We start from the raw sequence: 23485 nt of genomic DNA, 5'->3' as shown, positions 1-23485 counted from the left end.
ACTTGTAGTTTTACCTTGTAGACATGCAGTGCACAGAACTCTGGGAATTATCAGCCCTCTATCATGTTTTGTTTTTCTATTGCTGTCAACAGTATGGTCGTTCATCATTAGAATCTGTTATGAAAGCAGTGATGGGTCAGGACTCACCGTTGATACCGCCACCAGCCGATCATAGAGGAGATTTCTTTGAAGGTGAGATACATACAGAATAATTATCTTCAAATTCTTTGTATTTATTCTCAAACCTGTGTAGTTGGTTTTTGTGATTCCCTTTGATAAGGATTTCTGTGTGAAGCATACTGATGAAGCATATGTCAGAGTAAATCCATCACCAGAGACCACCCAGTGATGGCTGTCATTCATGTGTTTCTTTCATTCATTCTTCCTTTGAATGCTTTTACATGTCAAAGATATCCTTTGTAGCATGAGAAATTCTTGCATGCACACCTGTTTTATTGGCCCAATATAAAGGATATCTGGTTAACAGAAGTGCAAAATAAGTATCTTTTTTCAATTTGTATGATTACCACTTGGACAATAGCATCTCTGAAATTGGCAACATGTATAAATAATTATTTTGTATCACCGCTAGCAGACGGGACAAGAATGTGATGCAAGGTACTCAGTGTCATATTATGTTAAATAAAAAGAAATAAATTTTGGTTTTGTAGATGTGAAGAGAGGACTTATTGGCGTTGGTATGATCACTGTAGATGAAAGATACAACATACCAATGCTAGACAGAGGTGAGGAAAAACATACATGTAATTAACATTGGTGAATGAAATGATATTCTGACTGTCAGAGACTTTCGAAAAGTTGGTCTTGATATTATGTTGCATGTTGTCTATGAAGTGTCTATCACATGGGACGTGACACTATTTGTGTCATTATTTGTTGATGAAATTCTGTTGTGATTACTGGTACTGATACTGTGCAGTTTTTGGCGTATTTTGTACACACAAAATGAGACTTTGGATCATATCGAAACAGAAAAGTTGTAAAACTGTTGCTGAAACTTTCCTCAGGAAAACTTCGTAGACATTCTCTGTTATAATGAAGAATAAGAAATCAGGGGTCAAAGTGCAAAGTTTGGGAGAAATCAACTACATGAAATTTACCTAAATTGAATTGCCAAAGGATGGCTACACCCAATGTAAAATCTATTTAGAGAAAAATTAAATTTTCGCTTTTCACAACAAGACATTGAAAACTTCATATACTTCACAGGTCCTCAACAGCATCAAACTAGAAAAATAGTTTTAAAATTTGAATGTCCAAACACTGTCCCTGAAGCAGATTCTACTTTGGAACATTGACCCAAGAGAAACATCTTCTGTAGAGTCTGTTTTTTAAATGAGTGTGCATAGGAAGATGGGCAAGAAATCTGATTGAATTTTATGTTTTTGTTTTCATGATGAACAGTGAGACTCATTGGACTTTCCCTTTGAACTTTTCAGAATACAACAGCATGTCCAAGTTTCTGAATCGTATCCTTGGTATGGAGGTTGAACTTCAGAACAAGCTGTTTGCATATTTCAGTGACACCCTGGCAGCTATCATACAACAGGCAAAGAGGAGTGGACGCTGGGATATGGGTATCTTAGGTGGGTATACACTGTGTGGTCTGACTATGTGTTGGAAGTGGATGTACATGTTATGTATGCATGTGCATGTGTGCTCTTAAAGTAGTAAGCTTATGTGCGGGTAAAATTGAAAGACTTAATCTTTTGCTCAAACTTCCTGTACAGAAACTTTACACTATTCCCTTTCAAAATCAAGATAAAAATCAGAGATCACTGTGCAAAATTTGGTACTAGAGAAAGAAATCACCCAATATACACCAGCTTTTTTGAAACTCAAAATGTCTGTGTAAAACAAAATAGCAGAAAACCAAAGGAAGTTTATTTGCATGAGTGGATCACTGTCTTGTTTCTAGGAGGAAATGTGGATTCTTAACAAAATGAAATAAATCTTTTGAACTTTTAGATGTTGGAATTGATGAGAGTGAACGTGTGAAGAAGTTGGATTGTAAAACGTTTGTTGGAAGTTTTTCTACAGGCACTGCCCTCACAGAACTCTTAACAGTAAGTTTATATGCATACTGTTTACGTCATATTTTCAGTTGATTCATGGCATATTTCGGTATTGGATTTAGTTTAATCCGTACAATGCAACTCCTCGTTTGTGACAAGATGAAGAGAACACAACCAGAGAACCAGCACTCTCAGATAATATCTGATAATGTGAAATCAAGTTAATCAAGTTATCGTACTTTCAAGCATCTCCTTACTATTGCTTACAAAGGTTACATATGTTTAAAAACACCTCTCTCTCTCTCTCTCTCTCTCTCTCTCTCTCTCTCTCTCTCTCCCTCCCCCCCCCGAATATTTCTGTCAATTCATCCTTGTCACTAATAACTCTTCCTAGGTCAGTGCAGAGAGAGGACTGTCATGGGAGGGCGCTGTAAATATATGGAAAGATCAGCTTGGTGACGATGATGGATTTTACGTCTCACAGCAGGTGAGAAATTCATTGGTTTGGTGACAAGTGTTAGTAGTTATTCAGGTTTTAGTTAAGCAGTCCATGTGACTTGTGTGAGAATTCACACTAGCCACGCTTGTAACACAGGCTCTTTCCAAATGTGATATCATATTATCTCTTAGTCAGTATGTATGCTGTGGTTGAGTTTCAAAGGCGTAGAGAGGCATGTATGTACCTATGAAATCTGCCTTCCATGAGATAACTGCAGTATATAGGATTTTATACTACAATTGTTGTATTTTTATCAATATTATAATCTTATCAGTATTAATCATAAGCAGGGTTATGCACTGCTTCAGGTACGAATCCAAAAGGTTGTTGTCCATGATGCACCGTCATGGTGAGATAGTGCAAATGATTAAGAAATAAAAGCAGCCTGCCAGAAAAATGAGATTGTTTACAGTGTCATCATCTCAGTAATACCATCATTTCACTGTTCCCAGGTCAAAAATAACAAGAGAACGGCCATTCTTGCAATGCAAACCTCCACCAATCTGAGACGGAAGTTATTCCGTGTGTACCGTCCAAATACCGGCAGACAACTGAAATTGGAGACTCTGGATGAGATCAAGAAGAAATACAAGAGGGTGCCGATGGAAGATGCTAGGAATTACTGGATACCGCAGTACAAGTCATCAGAAACACAGTGCAGTCATGCTTACTGGTGAGTTGAACTGGCAGTATGAATTCAACCTACCTCAATTCTCAATTGGTTTGACCAGTCTGGTGAGTTGAACTGGCAGTATGAATTCAACCTACCTCAATTCTCAATTGGTCTGACCAGTCTGGTGAGTTGAACTGGCAGTATGAATTCAACCTACCTCAATTCTCAATTGGTCTGACCAGTCTGGTGAGTTGAACTGGCAGCATGAATTCAACCTACCTCAATTCTCAATTGGTCTGACCAGTCTGGTGAGTTGAACTGGCAGTATGAATTCAACCTACCTCAATTCTCAATTGGTCTGACCAGTCTGGTGAGTTGAACTGGCAGTATGAATTCAACCTACCTCAATTCTCAATTGGTCTGACCAGTCTGGTGAGTTGAACCGGCAGTATGAATTCAACCTACCTCAATTCTCAATTGGTCTGACCAGTCTGGTGAGTTGAACCGGCAGTATGAATTCAACCTACCTCAATTCTCAATTGGTCTGACCAGTCTGGTAAGTTGAACCGGCAGTATGAATTCAACCTACCTCAATTCTCAATTGGTCTGACCAGTCTGGTGAGTTGAACCGGCAGTATGAATTCAACCTACCTCAATTCTCAATTGGTCTGACCAGTCTGGTGAGTTGAACTGGCAGTATGAATTCAACCTACCTCAATTCTCAATTGGTCTGGACCAGTCTGGTGAGTTGAACTGGCAGTATGAATTCAACCTACCTCAATTCTCAATTGGTCTGACCAGTCTGGTGAGTTGAACTGGCAGTATGAATTCAACCTACCTCAATTCTCAATTGGTCTGACCAGTTCTGGTGAGTTGAACTGGCAGTATGAATTCAACCTACCTCAATTCTCAATTGGTCTGACCAGTCTGGTGAGTTGAACTGGCAGTATGAATTCAACCTACCTCAATTCTCAATTGGTCTGACCAGTCTGGTGAGTTGAACTGGCAGTATGAATTCAACCTACCTCAATTCTCAATTGGTCTGACCAGTCTGGTGAGTTGAACTGGCAGTATGAATTCAACCTACCTCAATTCTCAATTGGTCTGACCAATCTGTAACTTAGAGAAAAAGATTGGGGTTGTTTTACTGTATAGCTTACTAGGGGAATTTTTTTTCCTATCAAGTGCGATGTGAGGGTACAGTAAGAAAAGTGTCACAGAACATGATGCATATTTGCTTTAACATTATTGATGTTCAGTGACTCTTCATCAGTTGTATTTGTTCTGAAGTAAATAAAACAAATATGAAAACCATTGTTAGCCATAAACTTACTGTTTGTAAGCTTGCATGAACCATATGAATGTGTGACAACGGGACATTTTTGGCATTGGTCAGTTTCATGTGATGTCTGTGTGTTTCTCTGCAAGTACAAGAGGAACGTATGTACATCAAGCTACATGCATCTTACTGTCTGCAAATTTATAAATGAATAATTAGAGGTTATTACCCAATATCGCCTGTTCCTGTGTCGTATCAGCATGAGTGTCGTTTGTGCTGCGTCAGACACGAGACGAAGTCGAGTGTCTGATGCAGCACAAATGACACGAATGCTGATATGACACAAGGAACAGGCGATATTGGGTAATAACCGATTTATCATATACTCATGCCCATAATTTTAGGGAATTTTTACTAATTGAACTGAAAACCTTAAATTTTTAGGCTTTACTCAGGGTTTCTCTCGACTGCGCGATTGCGCAAATTGCGCATTTCGAGTCATTGTCTGCCCTGTAAAAGTCACTGACTGCGCGAAAATCGCGCACAGAACACAGCAAGCAAAGACGTCCACATATATTGATATATGAGGGTGACCAAAGCAAATAGTACAGCGAACTGTGTGAATCAATGATGGGAGATGGGAAAATTCGAGCGTTAGCATTGTGTAGGCTCGTTGATAGCAATGCAACACTATCGTTTTATCGGCGCATGGGGATCGGTCGTATTTTTTCATGTTAAGCCCCCTAAATTCGGACCGAATCGTATCCGAGGGAAGATGTATGTCAAATCCTGAGTCGGGGAAACTTGTAGGTGACAATTAGACAGAAGATAGACAGCAGCCGAGCACATCAAAAGCTGACAAACGTCATCATGTCGATTGGTGACGACCGTAATGATATCAAGGAAGCGCTTCCTAGGAAGGCAGAATCAACATCAAAAGTGACTGCCCCTAAATGTGAAGTCTGCCCCTAATTTTGATGAATGGGGCAGAAAGTGCCCCTTTCAATGAACATGCAGATAAAACACTGTTTACTTTATTACGCCTTGCGCATAAATATCAGAATGTTTATGTGAACAGGCTTCATTCATAAAGTATACGACGAAGATGTCAACATCACGCACGACATCTCTGCAAGTCGTCCATATCTCAATGAAACCCAAGAAGAAAGACACTGGGATACAAAAATCGTCATACAGAAGGAACATTTTAAGGTGCAATATGCTATTACAACTGTAACCGATCAAAAACTGCTCAGCTTTATCCTGATTTCGATCGTCGTACGGCACGGAGCTCGCGCGGAGAGGACGCCATTTTGTTAGTTTATCCTTAGAGTTGTCATGTCAACAGTCATCGCGCGCGCGACATCGCTGTCACGCCACGCGCTCACTACCTGTTCGGTGGAGACCATGCACAGTGCCGGCGCCGTGCGAACGGCAGAATGTTTGCTAGAACTTGACCAAAAAAAATACCATGGGAAAAAATTATAAGACTCACGTGATATTTTCGTATTTTGCAACCAGAAATCCCCATGTTCCTCGAAGCCCTTCAAGTTTTTACGTCGGCGACATAGGCGGGGAGCGGCAGCCATTTTGTTATTTACGTTGTTTACCAACAAACTGCTAATGTAGTTCGGGAAAACTCTAAAACTGATGATGTTCATCGTGCATATCTTCGACGTTTACCGTGAAATATCACGGCTGATATTTTACGGTGAACGTCACTAGGATGTAGCAATATGGACATGGGTATATGATGATTCCTTGTATACATGAATAGTTAAAATGCTATGTCTGAACCAAAGAGTGATCTCAAAGTACTGAGCAACTGTCTATGAAACCTCTTTAGTAGACCCTGTATAAGGATCAGCATTTTGTATTTCAAGGAAGTGATTCAACCAACTATGTCTTCAAGAAACACAAATACTCATGTTTATTTTCACTCATTTGTCAACATTTCATAGGCGTGGTAACTGCAAGAAGACCATGCTGGGACTCAGCTGTGAGGTGGGTCTGAGAAGACGTACTTTTCACATCCTATCAGGGTCTGTCCTCAGCGTCTGGAAGAAAGTAGAAACAGTATTAGCGACCCAAGCTGGACACAGTGCCAAGATGCAGATCATTCGACTCAAAGCCGAGGATGGCTCCAAACTTGTCGGTTAGTTGCTGATTCTCATCTGCTTAGTGTCTTAGTGCTATGTTTTCTATGGAGAGACTTCATCTCTGACAAAAATGTCACAAAATTTCATGCTTTTGTGTGAATAAACTGGAGATTACATATTCTGGCATGTTTTTAGCCTCAGTACTTTCTGAGATAAAGTAAATTACTGGAAGTAGAAGTGTAGAAAAATCAGTAGTTGCACTGTGCACTAACTGTTGGTCGATGGACAAGTGTAGATTTTATTTCATTCATCACATATTCGTCCATATGTTTGTTTGTTTGTTTGTGAATGATTACAGTTGTATATTCATCTGAGGAGAAAACTTACATTTGAACCTTTATACCCTGTGTCATTTCCATGGAAACAAAACTAACACTGTCTTGGTTATCGCTACCAGTTTCTATAGACTGTCACAGTGAATGTCTGAACAGTGTTCATGAAATACAACCCAGAGGACCTGGCTTTATTTTTTATGTATGTTTATTTATTTTTTCAGGGTGTTTGATACCGAGTAACTGTGTGCAAGCCTTGAATAACAGTTTATCAGAGCAGTCATCTGCAACATTTACTGCCGACAATAATCCACTCGTCGAGTCGTCTCTTGCAAGACCTCTGCCAGCCCCGTCAACGCTGCCACCTCGCGTCACCCAGACAGTCGTGACGACAAATAGCAACACCGGGACGACAGCCACCCAAAGCATGCCGATAATATTCTAGACAGGTGTTGGTGGTCAGCGTCGAGTGCAGGAATTGCTGTGAGAGGTGGCAGGTTTGCTCGTCGTCAGGACAGACACGCCTGTCATTGTGAATGTCCAACGGGTTATTGTTGCAGTGTGAGAGACATATATTTGATTGCATGCAACAGCAAGTGTCATTACTCTTATGAAGGTTATCGCTGACATGTTTCCATGGCAACATTACCTGATAAAGAAAATGACAGGGAAGACGTGATTCACTGTAAATAAATACAGTGGACAAGAGGTCTACTTGCCTGTAAAATGTCACATAGTTCATAGGAACTACTGACTACTGAAGTATGACCTGTTATGGGTTTTTTTTGTACTTTTTTAATACACCGATGAGGTCAGAATTTACCCGGTATGAAAGGCAAATACCGTAAATATGGAAAACAAAACCGCCTCAGGCCACTCAAAGAAGACTTGTTGCTCAACATGCCTTTTGCCAAGAAGTTACCCATAATGCATCAAGAATCAGACATGGTATTCAACAACCAATGCAGAAGTGTAGATAAGCTGAAATTATAAAAAATGTTAGGGGGAATATTTCTCTTGATAAATCTTATTTATTGAGAAAATAAATTCACGCCCGAGCTTAAGCCTTCAACAAGTTCAATTCAGTGCTTTTATAGCAGTTCTTGCAGCCTGCCTTCATAGATTGAAGTACCAAGCTTAGTTTTTTTCCCTATAACTCTGCTGAGCAGAGTTTTTTGTTTGCAGTGCATATTTCCTGACCTAGATCAGATTATTTCATGCCAGGGCATGTCTATTGGTGAAGTCACAGCCATGTGAACATGACAATGACTTTGCTCTGTAGTCTTGGTAGTTGCAGGTTATGTCATGTTTCACCATCTGATTGTACTGTGCAAAAAAATATGTATATCTTTGTGTGGACATTTTTCACATGAGTTTGTCATTCCCCATCACACCTCCACAGTGATTATAAACTTGCTAAGGTATAACCAAGGGTAAGCGTCTGTTACAGACTCACATGTTTTGGCATCAGCTTCTGTGTTTAACCCCATCACTCATTCCATGATATTGAAAATACGATGACAGTATCTGAAATATATATGACAGTTTTTGCAAAGCTTTGGCTTTATAGATGTAAGTGACTATGGAGCTATGGGTAGTGTTCCATGTGTCCCCTAGTGTCTGATTGCATTGATATGACAAAAGGGAAACAGGTAAAACAACAAGCAGAATGTTTATGTTTACCGACTGACAGACTTCAACAAAAACACTATGTGTTCGGTCATTTGCTTTTGATTGGATGTCCAGGTGGCTGAAGTGTAAAAGTCTTGTTTGGCGTCTTTCACAAATCTGTTACGTCCGCAATGCAAGATATGAGATTGCAATTCGCTAACATTGTCCAGTTGAGTCTTCTTTTCGTTTTAGAAGTGCATAAGTATAACAAGAGAATTTACTAAGTGACAGGGCCATAATCAAAAACAATTCAGTGTGTCAAGTTTTTGACACCTAATACAAGTATTCACAAATCCTCCTTTCTGTCCCCTGACATTCAACCACCGACAAAGCAGCCTTTCGTGTGTTTTCTTTACTTCAAAAATCTTCTTTTAGAAGTTACTCATATCGTGTTTCATATGGGTGAAAGGTCAAAGTTTAGAAGGTCACCAGAGCAATAGAGTAGTCCATGCTGTCTTGATGTATATAACAGTGTACTAGAAAGGATGTTTTTTGTTTGAAAATCTTGATTTGGAAGACTTCTCATGGCTATCTTAGCAAGTTATGTTTACAAGAACCACCTCTCCACAATACTGCTGCACTTGTCATTTTGGTACTTTTTATTTTGTAACTGTTTTTCTACTTTTTAGTGACTCTATGAAATCAGATTTACATGTATGATGATTTTGATGTTTACATTTTGACTCAAAGGGTTTATGCTTGGAACATTTGGTGACAAAATAGTCAAGATTTTTCTACGTCAAAGTCTGTATGGAAACATTTGCGCTCAGCAGAATTCAGTAACTGGATAGTCTTGGAGAAAAAGCGCAGAAGTTGCCCGGTTTTATTTAAAGCTTGCACAAATTGAGGATTAATTATAACTGACGATCCAAACACGACGTCATCAGAATAATTCTGACCCTGTAAATACAAAAGACTGCCTTTTACATGGAAAAGAAAAAAATTAGGCAGAAAAAACAATTTGTTGTAGAATGTGTACATATTCTGATGTAACACTCTGAAAAAGTGAAAAGTTTTGTGATAGAATCCTCCTGAAATTTCACTCTGTGATTTCTGTTGAATTTTTGTAGTTGATATGGGATAAAAATTCTACTTCAACGAAATAAAATATCGTATTAATTAAAAGTTTACGTGTTTTGTTTTATTAATTTGAGGTTGGCGTGTGTCCTGGTACAGTTTTGGAGGTTAACTTTTACATCATGAAATAGAACCAAGCAGGTCTTACTGTGGTTTGCGTCGAACCGTTAGCAAAACAGAAACCGGACTTACTGTCTACATTAAAGCCCCTGTAGCTGTAACTCTTGAAATTTGTTGACCTAAAAAGGCTTTCTATTTTCTCTTGTTTTCTTTAAATTCTACAAATGTAAAGGATATAGTCTTCTACCACTGAAAAATTGGACAAGTAAATTTAAATTTTAATCATTATTTTGATTTCTGCAATCTTTAAAAACTGGTAATTTACAAAGAAAACAAAGCATATGATGTCCCAGTGGAAAAAATTCAGCACTATGCATTATATTGGACTGCTTTGTTGTTTCTGTGAAGATTCCAAAGCATATATGCACGATGTACAGCGTTTTTTCTTTATTTGCGTGAGGGCGCTATTTTATGGCTAAGCAAACATTTATTATTTATCTTGCAAATAAATTGCACATGCTGTCCCAGTAGACAGTTTATTATACTTGTATAAACACCCCTCCATGGGTACATTCCCACGAACTTATTTTAGTTTGGAAGTAAAATCACAAAAATAATGCTAAAAGATACAGCTATTGGGCCTTTAAGGAGTTGCCAACACTGTCAGGTGTAACTATCATCTAGTGGTCAACAGCATCATCAGATATGCACAAAAAACGCTGGCAAATGATGCATTGTAACGGGATGTGTGTTGATGTGCAATGTACTTATGACCACCTATGACCACCTTCAAGACAATGTTTCAACTTTTGCAGTGTTGATTTCTTTGTTATTAACTTATATTACAGCTGAGATGATAATTACCCCTGACAGTGTTGGCAACTCAATTTAGACAGTATGTCTAGTTTCAAATTGCCAACGATTCAGCGCAAACCACTGTATTCATCACACGCCCTAACAGAGAGGCCACTTCATAGCGGTCATTTTCAGGCAGTTCCATGAGATATGCTACAGACTCTCAACAGAGTGGCTATCTCTCTGTCATTAACATATGGTCTGATGCCACCAATAAGTTTGGTAGAAGCACCTGTGTGTAGTGGTCTATATACTTGACTGTGTGAAAACGAATGCCAATTCTACAAGTATCGGATGATTGGATTTAGGCCTCGTTTCAAATACCTCATCATGAATGTTGTTTTAGAAATGAAATATGGTGATTTATTTATTATGATTTAATAGTATAGAGCTTGTCAAAGTCAAACAGACTGGCTTGAAGTCTTCTCTTGCTACAATATTGCATAGAATCTTACATATTAGCACTTCAGGCTTTATGAACTCTTGTATATTCTTCCCTAGCTTTATCATTCCTAATTCTCTCAGCTTGTAAATTTAAATTTTGGGCTAATACGCAGCGGCTCAGAAGCTGTTATCCAATTGGTTGGCTGAATCTTACCCTTATACTTGGGTAATACAAATAGACTCCCTAAGTTGCAGTGAATAGTGACAATCGACCAATCATATATAACCTTCCAAGGACGCTGCACAGCAGAATTTTCTTGATGAAGAGTCTGACTATTGTGCAAGCAAGACACAAACCACAAATAGAAGCAGCTGCATTCAAGATCACATCACCCATCAACATTGCTACACCAGCCATTATATTGTGTATGTCATTATAGTTTTGCAGGAATCCCCAGGAATAATATTTTAGCTACCCAGGCCATTAATAACTTGTTGCAACCAGAAGACCACATTTTCTTAACACTATCATTTGGACCTGAAACTTGCACTTACTGCTGTGGAAAGTACAACACAGCATATGATTTATCAGTGAAAAGAAAAGATTTTATTGACCGATCTTGTATAGAGCACCGAAAAATAATTACACAGATTAAGATATCAGAAGGTTGACAAAATGATGCGCAGTCATGAAGGAATGGAATTACTCATTTCAACCAAGGAATGAGTGTCACTATATGATTTGTGTCAGAAAATGCTCACTCTAAAAGAAATGTTACAATCACACATAATGTGAAAAACTATTTAGTGATTCCAATTCTTAAATTTTTACATTTTAGAAAAGTTTTCAAATGTCAGTAGAAAAGTTAGAAATGTTAAAGTTGAAAATTATTCCATTACAGAGGTAAACAATAGTAAATTATTGATTTCAATCAAGAATAGAAATAGAGAAATTTTTGGAAAGATGACAAGATCTCAGATCTTCTATTCTACAATTCTCAGACATCCCTGAATTAATTAGTATAAAAAAACTACTTTGTACTCATGATATTGTTTATTGGTAAGGTGCATGGTGTTATCCTGAAAGCTACCTTGAAATTTGGAGCAAAAGATAGTGTGTTTCCTTTTGAAAATGCATTGAATTCAGTTACACATTGTGCGAAAAAAACAAAGTACTGATTTATCTTAGTGACTGAATATTTTGTAAGTTGAAGTACACATAATCGTTCATACACACATGCAGACACTCACATATTCGGCAAGATGATATGGCAAGGAAAGTGATGTCAGAAACTGATATGCAAATACAGTTGCACTCGTCGCTGGTCTGGAAGTATCTGGATTATTTTACAACTGATGCAGGTTATGACTTGACAAGCAGGCAACAATGAGTTTGCTAGATTTGAAAGTTTGAGCTCCAATGGTCAAGGAGTCAGAAATACATGATTATTCATCACACACGTGGTCCCCCCTCCACTGTCTATGTTTCAATGGATCAAATTACACATGAGGTAAGTACACAAAACTGGCATTCATAAAATTTATATTTTGAAATCAGAGACGAAAATCAATGAAGGTAACTAAGTTTCTCAAAGAGTTAATTTTTCATCTGCAAAAAATTAAGCTTATCCTTATCCTGTCTTCCATGGGTTGAAAAGGAATGAGTAACTGTGATTGATTAAATATATATTTATGATAAACGAAGTTCCAAGATGGCTTATCATCACAAACTCATCATCTCTTGACCAATTTGATATTTCCAGCCATATTTCAAAGAATAAATGTGGAATACACAGTATTTAGAATCACTTAGCTGTATCAAATACGCTAAATAAATAGTTTCTGTGTGTGGAATGAATTTTCACTTCATGATACCATGGATCAGTAAACCAAGGAAGTATGGTTAAGAACAAAATTTTTTTATGTACACAGCATTTTTTGACCAAAATGCTAGAAATAACAGAGGACATTGGCTCAATAAATGTAAAAAGGCTACTTTGTGGAATGGGATGAATTTTAAATGCATTGTTTACAAAGTGAACGGCAGAAAAAAAAGGAGCATAATAATTATGTTGGTTTGAGCTGGGTAAGACATTGTGGGTAATTTCTGTGGTATGAACTCTCAAAAGGAGCTGGTGTATTTAGGAACTGATGCTGGGGAGAAAAATACTGAGAATACTACAATCCAGAGAAAAAAGATGACTGAATGATTATAATGAGTGAAATTTTGATTTAACACTGAGAATTGGAAAAAGAATGTTTCAAAAGTGTCAAAGTACGATGATGACTGTCCACAGCAAATTATCACTGATACTGTATGACATCGTCATGGTGCTTCCTGAATGAATCAAAATGTGGAATAATTTCAACAGAAGGGGTGAATTTACACCTTTGACATCGGTCGTTTCAATATGGGTGGAGGCGGGACCGTGATCTGCATAAGGCACGCGACAAGTGATTTGATTGGTTCAATGTTGTCCATTAACTCATTCAAATAGATCACTGTCCATTTTCTGACTCCAACTGTTGCTGAACTTGCAAAGGCTGAGACAGTACTTTTTCCATTGGATGACAAAACTGAAAGTGTGAGAAAAGAACAACAAATGATTTATACATACAGTGTGTTAAAACACCATGCAAGAATTCACATTACCTGCCACTAGAGGGAGCTGTTTCCACTGTTTTATCACAGCTGCAGACTTTTAAAGTATGACTTTTAATATACCGCGGTAAATGACTGAACAACTCATACAGGTGTATTTAATCTTGACATTGGGTAAGTCAAAACAATGAATGAAGTTGAGAGAGACTCTTGTCAATCTTAAACTGGTAAAACTAAAATTTGAATAGCTTACAATGCCTTAAAAATGTACAGCACAAAAAGTCACATTTTCCATTGCCCTTTTATGCAGTTAAACTCAAAACTTGAGCTTTATCAAGAATATTTTAACAAAAATAGCCTACTTTGTGACAAAAGATAGACAGTATTACCTGTTTTCCTTTTTTTGGTGAAGGAGGTAGCAGAGAGACTTTTTTGGTCAATATAGTATATTTTTTAATGTTTAGGAATACTGAAATCAACAGAAGACAAGACATTCATCCTCTGAAGACATCATCACTACAAATAAAGGCAAATCTTACCTGAAAGAGGTAGAAACGAGTTTGATTCAGTACTTTCATAGAACAACATATTCCCCTGCAAGGTAGTACCATTGGTGAAGGCACATCCATTGATGGCACACAGTAGTGGTGCAGAACCCCTGACCGTACCACACAGAGATAATGAACGGTCACCCTGGGTGACCGTGACCTTCATTCCACCACCCATGTCACATGGGAGAGTTGAACATGTTTCATTATGACCAGTTGATACCTGCAAATGGAAAAGACAAAATCAAAAGTCTGTGAGGGAAAACAGTACACCAGAGAACAACTCTGATACCACTACAGGCATGCTCTTGTCAAAACTTGTAATCTTCTGCATGTATTGGTCATAGCTTAATTCTTTGAAAGTTTGTCCGCATAAACAGCTTAAACGTTATCTTGCTGATTTAAAGTTACTTTTCGTCTGAATTATTTTCTATTTATTTTTTTGATATTTATTATTCATATTCTATTGTTAAATTTTGACTGATTTATAGATTCAGTGACAACATACCTGTACTCCTGCATCTTGTAATTTGTCCGATGATTGACAGACTGTTATCAAACCCTTCTCCACGGCATATTTCAGGAATCTAGCGCCACCCTTGGCACTGTCTCCTGGAGATGGACAAAATGGGGCATGCATTCATTCCACGTACATAATTTACAAACATTAATTTTTTTGTCATCGTCAAATTTCAGTTTTAAAAAGTTGATATGGTGAAGTATTGAAGAATTTAATAGCTGGGCATGTTCAGACTTGTGACTTGAAAAACGCAGACTATCAATTGCGAGTCTGCTTTGACTTGCGCACAATGAAAACAGCATTACTGATTTGATTTTTTCTTTTAACTCTCAAAATGTACATTTTGACTATGAAACCGTGCATTCATTGAATTTTTATATCAAAGGTTGACACACTGACATTCATGACAGGAATGTATCTGTTACTTTTTAATCACATTCAGTTCGACACATCACATATTGCTCCCTGACTGATTTCACTTGTAGCAATTCCTTACCACATGTTTCCACTTGAACTTGAGTTTGACCTGACAGATGGCCGACATATGTCGCTGCAATATGACCCAGGTTGTGACCTAGGTCATGCCACGCTTGAAGGTCATCTTGCAAGGCCTTGACATTGATCTATGAAAGACATCAAAGGGACAGTGTAATCACAGGGTCAAAGATCGAAAATAAACATTACAATGTAAAAATTTAATGCTTTCTCTCTTTCAACTTAATGGATGTTTCTACTATTTTTTGTCTACATTTTTTATTTTGTTTAAATACTAACAGATGTCAAAATGGAACCAGGTTGAGTGGCATGTACTCATATAGCTCTGAGGAAACTGGTACTCCAATTGATATCACAAGTCAACATCTACTCAAACTACCACATTTGGCAAGACTGAAGAAAAGTGGGCCAACAACAAACAAATGATTTCTAAATCATTATCCTAGAGGGTATAGTTGCATAAAGAAGCTATGGGGACCCTCTTAGATAACTACAGTGTTTCCATAATGAAGGTCGGGCCCAGGTATTCTGTGGGTGCAGTCTACTTACGTTTCCTGATAACTTGATACATTTGTTGAGATTCACAAACTGGTTTGCTACATTGGCAGCGACTCTTGTCTGGGCTTCAGTTGTGTTGCCGCCGATGTGCGGTGTTGCAATCACGTTGGGATGGTTGACAAGCTCTTCATTGTGAGTTGGCTCCTGCATGAAAAGACAAGATTGAAATAAAACACATTTCCAAATAGATAACGATATTGTCACAACCCAATGAGATATATAATATAAAATCACATCAGTCGTATGCCATAAAAATATCAAATGCCAATACGTAGGAACTAAGCTTGTACAATACACAGTTGTGCTTGAGTACAAAATGAAACACGTTATATTCTATATTGCAATTCACTGCCAATGTCAAGTCTATTCAATTACCAGCTACCACTGAATACAGCATAGTTAGTTTGTGCATATAGTTGGTGTCTTCAGAGCTGTTCAGTATGACTTAGGTAAAATTTAAAATTGCTAAATACTTGCCTTAATTATGTCTATAAGCATGGATAAGGATGCCTACATTCAAATTAAAAATATTTTCTTTGTTTTTGATTGTTATAAAAATGATCACAAACTGACATCAAATATGGCTTAATCCAATCTGATGAGTATAACTTGTAATTAGATTGAACAACACTTTCAAAGATTCCTGTGGATGGCAACAACATGACATGATATGCCACTTAGTATAATACATAATGCTGTGTTTTAGCCAGAAAGGAGGCCATTACGACTGTGTCCAGATCTGCAGTCATTTATACCATCAGTAATCTTTGATCATTTTCATACAGACCTCTTGGAACACATCCAGAGCTGCTCCGGCACATATTCCTTTCTCCAGCGCCTTCAGTACGGACTGCTCTCTGACGATGGTACCCCTGGCTGCATTCACCAGATACATGCCCTGCCTACACTGTGCGAATACGCTGTCGTTTATCATCCCTGAAAACGAAACGATATGCTGAAAACAATGAACGCAACATCCCTTGCTATCAAAATGAGTAAGAAGGAGAGTACAAAAGAAAGGTTGTCAAGCTCTAAGCAAAGACAGCGTTAAAAAAGCAAACTGTAAGATTTGACACTGAGATGATTGCATCAAATATAATAGAGGTGGTATACAGGTATATTTTGTCAGCATTATATCTGTGAACAATAACTGGTGAAAGACTGTGTGAGAGACAATTGTGAGTAAACATCTTTACTGAAGCGAATGGTACAATATTGAAGAGTATGAAGTGACAACCTGATTACTGACATTTCTTTATTGATCATGTTAAAAAGACAGAAGATTCAAAAAAGACAGTAGATTCAATCACTGATCCTGAAAAACTGGGTTGACTTATTAAATTTTCCTGGTAAACCATGAAACCAAATATAATTGTGTATGGCCAAGACAGTCAGTTTGTGGAGCAATAATCATAATAATATACTGTGAATAAAATTGTAATAATTTCACAATTTACAATATATGCTGCATTAGAATTGTTTCTGGTATTTCAAAACAAAAGCATTTACTCTTTAGTCTTTCATGGAGCACATTTCATTTATTTTTGGCGGATCAGTGCAGCAAGTTTACATTGTTAGTTAGAACACCTTTAAAGCCATAAGGAACTAACAAATCTGTGTTAGAGGGCGCACTTCATCACGAGAGTTGATAGTTTTGTAAGTGTATTGCATTTTACCATAGGTCTGTGGTATGGCTGGGAGATGCAAGGTAATGATGTCAGCTCTAGGCCAGATTTCTTCAAGTGGATACCAAGTTACTCCAAGTTTCAGAGCTTGTTGCTTGGTAACTATGGGATCATATCCTATTATCTGTCAATAAAACCAGAAATATGTACATTAATAAGCAGTCTACATGGAACCCTTTTTCAGTAAAAATTAAATTTTCCAGAGAGGATTTTGTTGAAAACTGCTGAAATGAATTATTTATTCATTTCCTAATTTTGCTTCTATTTATACTTAAAACATTTGTTTGATTGTCAACTTCTATCCTTGTCGATTTCACTGCTTTTTCAATCCATTGTAGAATTCATTTTACACTGAATTTCATGACTGTAATTTTACAAGTACATGAATAAATATTTTGAATTACATCCACAAGGAAATGTAGAAACAGACTTCTATGAACGTATCTTTCAATTCAGGTAAGAAAAACTTATCAGTAATTTCACGCATTAAGTTTGATTTTTGACCAGCCGACTTCAAGTATGTCTGTGTGTATCTAATGAATACACTAAAAAGATCTCTTCACAATTCTTACATTCATTTGAAAAGCCTTCATTCTTTTGATAACTTCTCTACCAATGGCACCCAGTCCGATCACAGCCAATGTCCTGCCCTGTAAGGCTATGCCGGTCAGGGCCTCGGTTTCCCATTTCCCAGCTTTCATGGACATGTTTGCTTTGGGAATGTTCCTGAGATGGTCAAATAAAATAAAAATGTCAGTCAACTTTTGATGGTACATACAAACCACTGAAAAGTTTAGAGATAATCTTTGATTTTACTTCAGATGGAAACAGTAAATATTCTGTGAATTTTGATTGAGTTTTACTAACTCAATGCTCTTAATCTTCAGCTTTTAGCACAAAACCTCTGCCATTAATTATTGGCATGTTGGCTGTGACAGATTTCATAAACAATTTTTTATGCTAATTTTTACTAGATTTTTTGAACTTTGAGCCGTGTTTGCGGACTAGCTGAATGACAATATAACAGCTGCATTAGCTCACTGATCCAGGGTCAAAGCAGATGTGATCTCTTATAAATCAATTAATGCTGGTAGAATAAAATATTCAATATCTGGTGACCTATTCTGTTTAGTGTGAAACATGTCTTTTCACCTAGCATGCTCTTTAAACCAATTTCAACTAGACCGAGTCAAGGGTCTGTTAATTTACAATGAAGCTAATTTAAACATTTCCCTAGACATTAACAATGGTCAAAGTGTCTTGTTAGCTGCATTAAGAACCCACTAATTCAATTCAAGTTCCCATTTTGAATAAGCATACAGCAAATTCAAAGTGTTTTTCATAATAATCAAATAAATACATAAAATTCACAGATATGATATATTTTTTAGTTACATTGGTTCACAAACTGCTACATTATTTGGCTGAACAACCTCTTTATTGTGTATGTATGTATGTAGCTTAATTTGTAATTTACACCCATCCCTGGTAACCAATCCATATTCAATAAAGTGACCTTTTCTATGGGCAGAGGTCAGAGGGTAAATCCTCAGTCCAGTGACCTAGTTACATGTCAATACTGAGGTACAATGGCTTCAGTTTCAAGTCATTGAACCTGTCTGCAGAAAACGCAAGGACATTCTTCTACGGAGAGTAAATCACCAGGTGAATATGAAATGTAAATTATGACTCTACAAAAGAAAATGAAAATTTTTTAGGATGAAAATAAAGTTTTACAACCCAAATGGAAAACCAAAAACAGAATAAATCTTCTGTCTTCCAAAGGTGCGCAGTTCACATCTTGCACCAAATTTGGTTGAAAGTGAGCTGTTTAACTGTAAAATACTTTGAATTAATGGCAAGAAGCCAATTATTGGATTAGTAAAATTCTATGGGATACTATAATGTACTGCTCTAGTGTGTTTCTATGGTAATTGCACTTGTTCAGGTTTCGAGTGACCTCCAAACATGTTGTATTTTATGGATCCCTTCACCCATACGTGAGGATAATTGTGTAAACATGCAAATTATCATGAATTCTATTTCAAACTTACATTTGCAAATTCATCATTTAACACAAAATTTACTTTCTAACTGCAAAATCAAAATTGTTGCAAATTTTCTACTTGACTTTATGCGTAATGTGTCATAATATAAACAATATTTCATCTTATTGTATCAGAATAAGACTTACGACTGCTCCATGGATTGGCATTCTGTATTCATCACTGTAACTGTGTCAAACTCATTATTTGCAGCTATCTTAAATATTTGATAGTGAACTTCATTTTGCCACCTTTTTAGTCAGAAAATCAAATAACCTTGTTCATGCTGGTTATAAAGATATGTTTTGCATTATTCCCCACATATTTGCAATGAAATCCTTCCAATACCTGTCATACTATCAACAATTCAATTATTGGTACATTTTTTATGAGCATTTTTGTAATGTTGGAACTTAAAATCATCGCTATTCTGTAAATTTGAAATATTTTTTAGATGTACTGTTGTCCTTTTCGGGTAAACTATATCTGATAACTTCTACAGTAATATGCTGACTTTCAAGGCAACATTACTGGGTGTTTTTTTCCTACTATGTACCAAGCTTAATAATTTCATTGGAAAGATAACTTTGAAGGCCTACATAATTCAATACAACGCAACAGATGTTGGTTTATATACTTAATATTTGATGTATTCATTCATACATTTAGCATGTAGTACATGCCAGTCACACTGAGCGGTATACGTCCCAATCTACGGCGGGAATATATTTAGAGACATCAAATCTCACCAATGGTTCTACTCCGGAATAAAAAGGACGCGATGCGTTCTACAGACTCAGTACGCCCAAATAATCACGTGATGCCGGTACAAACAAACCCACATGTGTACTAGCGCGTATGGAAATACACGTACGTCTATGCGCGTTTGCACACATGGCTTTGTTTGTACCCTGGTCGATTCGAATTCCGGGTTTGGCCTACTGGGCTTGATAAGCAAAGATGATCAGTATATGATGCATTAACTTTGAGTGCTGTAATTTTTTCCTACCAAAACTTTATTGCCACATTTTACCAATCTCTTATAGATTTTTCTGAAATTCTTTGATAATTTTAGACCAAATGGACATCATGTGTTATTGGCTACAGTTTTTTATCAAAATTTTGGCAAAAATCTGAGAAAAATTGACAGTGGTATATTTTATAAAGGTGAGAAAATTGACGTTGGCACTCAAAGGGTTTTAAACTAACCTGACAAGTGTACAAATCATAGCACAAGTATGCTCCGCTGTGCTGACGGTGTTTGCGCCAGGTGCACTGAAACAAATCAAAACAAGATGGCATAATTAGCTTCTACAGAATTGTTACACTGACATTAACAAGTTAATATTGAATCTATCATTGAACTTTTATGAATGCACTGATGTTTGCAATGTCGACTGTAATTAAACTGTCTTGCGGAGAAATGACGAAATTTTTTATAATTATACTTGATATATTCGCTATCACAATTCTAAGGCAGAAGGTAATATTTTTCAGTTTCCTTGAAACTCTTGGAGATGAAATGCTCCCTCCCTTAGTTGGTCTTCAATAAAATTGTTTTTATAATCCTTCATTCGATAATTACCTTGAAAATAAATTTGTTGTTACATCATTGCCCAAATATGCAACAGAATGAAATTCAAACTTTGTGATAAATCGTACCGTATGTATTGGCATTCTATTCAACAATAAATTGGCAACATTGGAAAATTTAACCAGATTACTCTGGGTAACAATACTATGTCACAGATGAACCTCACAGTTCACCTCCGATTCTCCATAAAACAATCCACACTCACAATTGATGACAGCAGCTTTGGGTGAAACCATGCTGGTAAAAGGGTAAACACAAAGTGAAATGTTCACTGGTGTGCGGTGGGTAACTTGTTAGGAGTTATATTTCTCTGGCTTTCATTCGAGTATGCTTACAATGCAGTTACAGTAACAAATAATTGCAACTTCTATGATAATAACTCACTTCATGACGATAATTCCATGTTTTGAAGCAGCTTTTATATCCACATTGTCTGTCCCAGTACCGGCAAATGCTGCAACTTTCATGTTTTCAGCGACCTCTAGGATGTCTGCAGTCACAAATGTTGCTGATCGCAGTATTAGACCATCATATTTCTAAACAAAAAATAATTTGAAATAAAAATTGAAAATTATTGATGGGAAAGGATGTCCTGTACCTCAAGTTCCTGATCCAATGAAGACTCAAGATTGTACAAGATTCCTTTGATCCATTTATGAGTTTTACTATGTTATTATGCTTTGAAAAAACGTTCAATATAGCCCTGGAACTCACAAAAGTTATTAAAGTCAATAATCTGTTTTTATGGTTATTTACTGGAATTTATATGGTTGAGAACTGGAAGTAAATGTATTTTTGAAAAGGAAGTAAATTGGTTGACATAGGTCTGTCCACGGTCCCTCCACAAAGGGACCGTGGTCTGTCTATCTATATATATGTACGTATGGCTGTATGTATGTGTATGTAATATATATATATATATATATATATATATATAAATTAAATTTATATCATTATATACATGTCCGTATAACACATATTTGTAGACTCAAATTATTATTATTTATCATTATCATTATTATTAGTATTATTATTATTTATCTATTTACCTAATTTAATTTAGAGATATGACAAGAAAACATATCCATATATACAATTGTAAGCTAAGACTCAAAAGGCAAATGCATTTGGTGTATCAGAGTTCAATCTAACAGAATTGACAGCTACACGACTCAAACTCCGTGCCTATTGGCCATGATTACAGTGAACTTGGACATTTTCGTGACGACAATTTTTTTTGCAATTTCGTCAAAAGGGATTTTTCTTGCAATAACTTTCATGTTTTGCTATGCTACCATGCACTGATGTTATGGCACTGGAATCTCAGTTCTCTGAATATATTCTTATCAATCAATTACAGTAATGGTTGTACTCAGTTCAAAGGTCAACTGCTGTATGTTCCCAGCTACCACTCCCACCATAGGCGTAGCCCAGTAACATACAGCCCTGTCATGGAGAACTGGGGTCAATCCGGATCACCTCTTTGTGGAATTGAGACTTGGTCAAATAAAACTATTACCCTTCTGACCATATGCTATCATTCTGTACCCCTATTTTTGAATCAGATTTGGAAACTGAATTTCAACAGCAGAAACGGATGCACCAAAGTATGACATAACAATGTGTGTAAGCAATAGGTATAACAAACCTGCCAATTCCTGCATTTGGGGCCTGCAGGTGTAATTTATGTGCTCACATATTCATATCACATAAAATCCAGCTGCTTTTCAAGACCGTTTTCCGGGTACACCTGTACACAGGAGGGTGTGATTTTGGTACAACAGGTTGACACAAAACGATGAAACCAGTGATGCCGTGTGTCAAGCTGTATAGTGTTGAATTTGCCATTTCGAAAAGCCCCTGAGTACTGCGACCTTCGGGCACACAACAGGTTTGTATTACGGCGCCTTGAAGTTGAAGACCTAAACCACTGACCAGCCAACTTCACAAGAACCTGTTTTTCATCAACATCAATGAATTCCGATTTCGCATCTTTAATACCTCATAGAGTTGTCTCCATACTTACCTTAATTTCCTCCTTCAGTTGTTCGTGACTGAGACCAACCTTGATGTCAACCTCAATGCCACTATCTCTGAGAATCTCAGCGCAGCATGGATCGATAACATCACTGATCAACACTTTCTTCAACAAATGTGATTTCGACATTTCGATATTTTAACCGGGTGAGTCCGTCATCCGTATGGTAAAGTCAACTTCGATCCCAGAAGTCGTCTACCGTTACATTGCGGAATGGACGGGATGCAATCTTAGGGTACAATATCACCAAATGATACAAAGGGACGGACGCGAAGACTCGGGCCAGCACAGAGACGCACTCGGTGCTGTAAATATGTGTGACCTCAAATGACCTTAACCCCCTGACCCGCAGATATGACTTGTTGTGGTTGTTAAATTTACTGGTGTTTGTAAAAATCATACCATCGCCGAAGCTGTAAGTTGTTTTTTCTGCTTTGCGAATCCTTGTTTTCACCACTTTAATGAGAAGTTTATCAAAATCAACAATGACCAAGT

At 37.1% G+C, this 23485-nt stretch overlaps 2 protein-coding genes across 2 annotated transcripts in view; one reads left to right on the top strand and one right to left on the bottom strand.

Moving 5' to 3' along the window:
• Positions 1-9659, top strand: part of LOC139146013 (protein strawberry notch homolog 1-like) — a 34337-nt gene extending 24678 nt beyond the window's left edge. The window contains 8 exon segments of the mRNA XM_070717461.1: positions 93-192; positions 672-746; positions 1461-1607; positions 1990-2087; positions 2431-2523; positions 2988-3208; positions 6389-6582; positions 7083-9659. Of these exon segments, the coding sequence (XP_070573562.1) occupies positions 93-192; positions 672-746; positions 1461-1607; positions 1990-2087; positions 2431-2523; positions 2988-3208; positions 6389-6582; positions 7083-7303 (1149 nt within the window). The 3' untranslated portion in view covers positions 7304-9659.
• A 1827-nt stretch (positions 9660-11486) lies between these two features.
• Positions 11487-23331, bottom strand: LOC139144841 (D-3-phosphoglycerate dehydrogenase-like). The gene is made up of 11 exons (XM_070715641.1): positions 22979-23331; positions 21337-21488; positions 20568-20633; positions 17886-18039; positions 17305-17437; positions 16416-16564; positions 15620-15772; positions 15072-15198; positions 14564-14667; positions 14047-14278; positions 11487-13482 (listed from the first exon to the last, which is right to left on the bottom strand). Exons 1-11 carry the CDS (start codon positions 23117-23119, stop codon positions 13289-13291), a joined length of 1605 nt encoding a protein of 534 aa, XP_070571742.1. The 5' UTR covers positions 23120-23331; the 3' UTR covers positions 11487-13288.
• Between the last annotated feature and the right edge of the window lie 154 nt (positions 23332-23485).

Source organism: Ptychodera flava, chromosome 12, assembly GCF_041260155.1.
Source record: "Ptychodera flava strain L36383 chromosome 12, AS_Pfla_20210202, whole genome shotgun sequence".
In the NCBI taxonomy this organism is placed as follows: Eukaryota; Metazoa; Hemichordata; class Enteropneusta; family Ptychoderidae; genus Ptychodera; species Ptychodera flava.
This window is presented reverse-complemented; position numbering and strand designations above follow the sequence as displayed.

Bases quoted from the DNA above. Each gene is read 5' to 3' on its own strand.
- LOC139144841 (XM_070715641.1), bottom strand. From the start codon at position 23,119: ATGTCGAAATCACATTTGTTGAAGAAAGTGTTGATCAGTGATGTTATC. The intron at 18,040-20,567 runs GTTAGTTTAAAA...TGACCATCTCAG, and splicing joins ATGATTTGTACACTTGTCAG to GAACATTCCCAAAGCAAACA. The intron at 14,668-15,071 runs GTAAGGAATTGC...GTCCATCTCCAG, and splicing joins AGTTCAAGTGGAAACATGTG to GAGACAGTGCCAAGGGTGGC.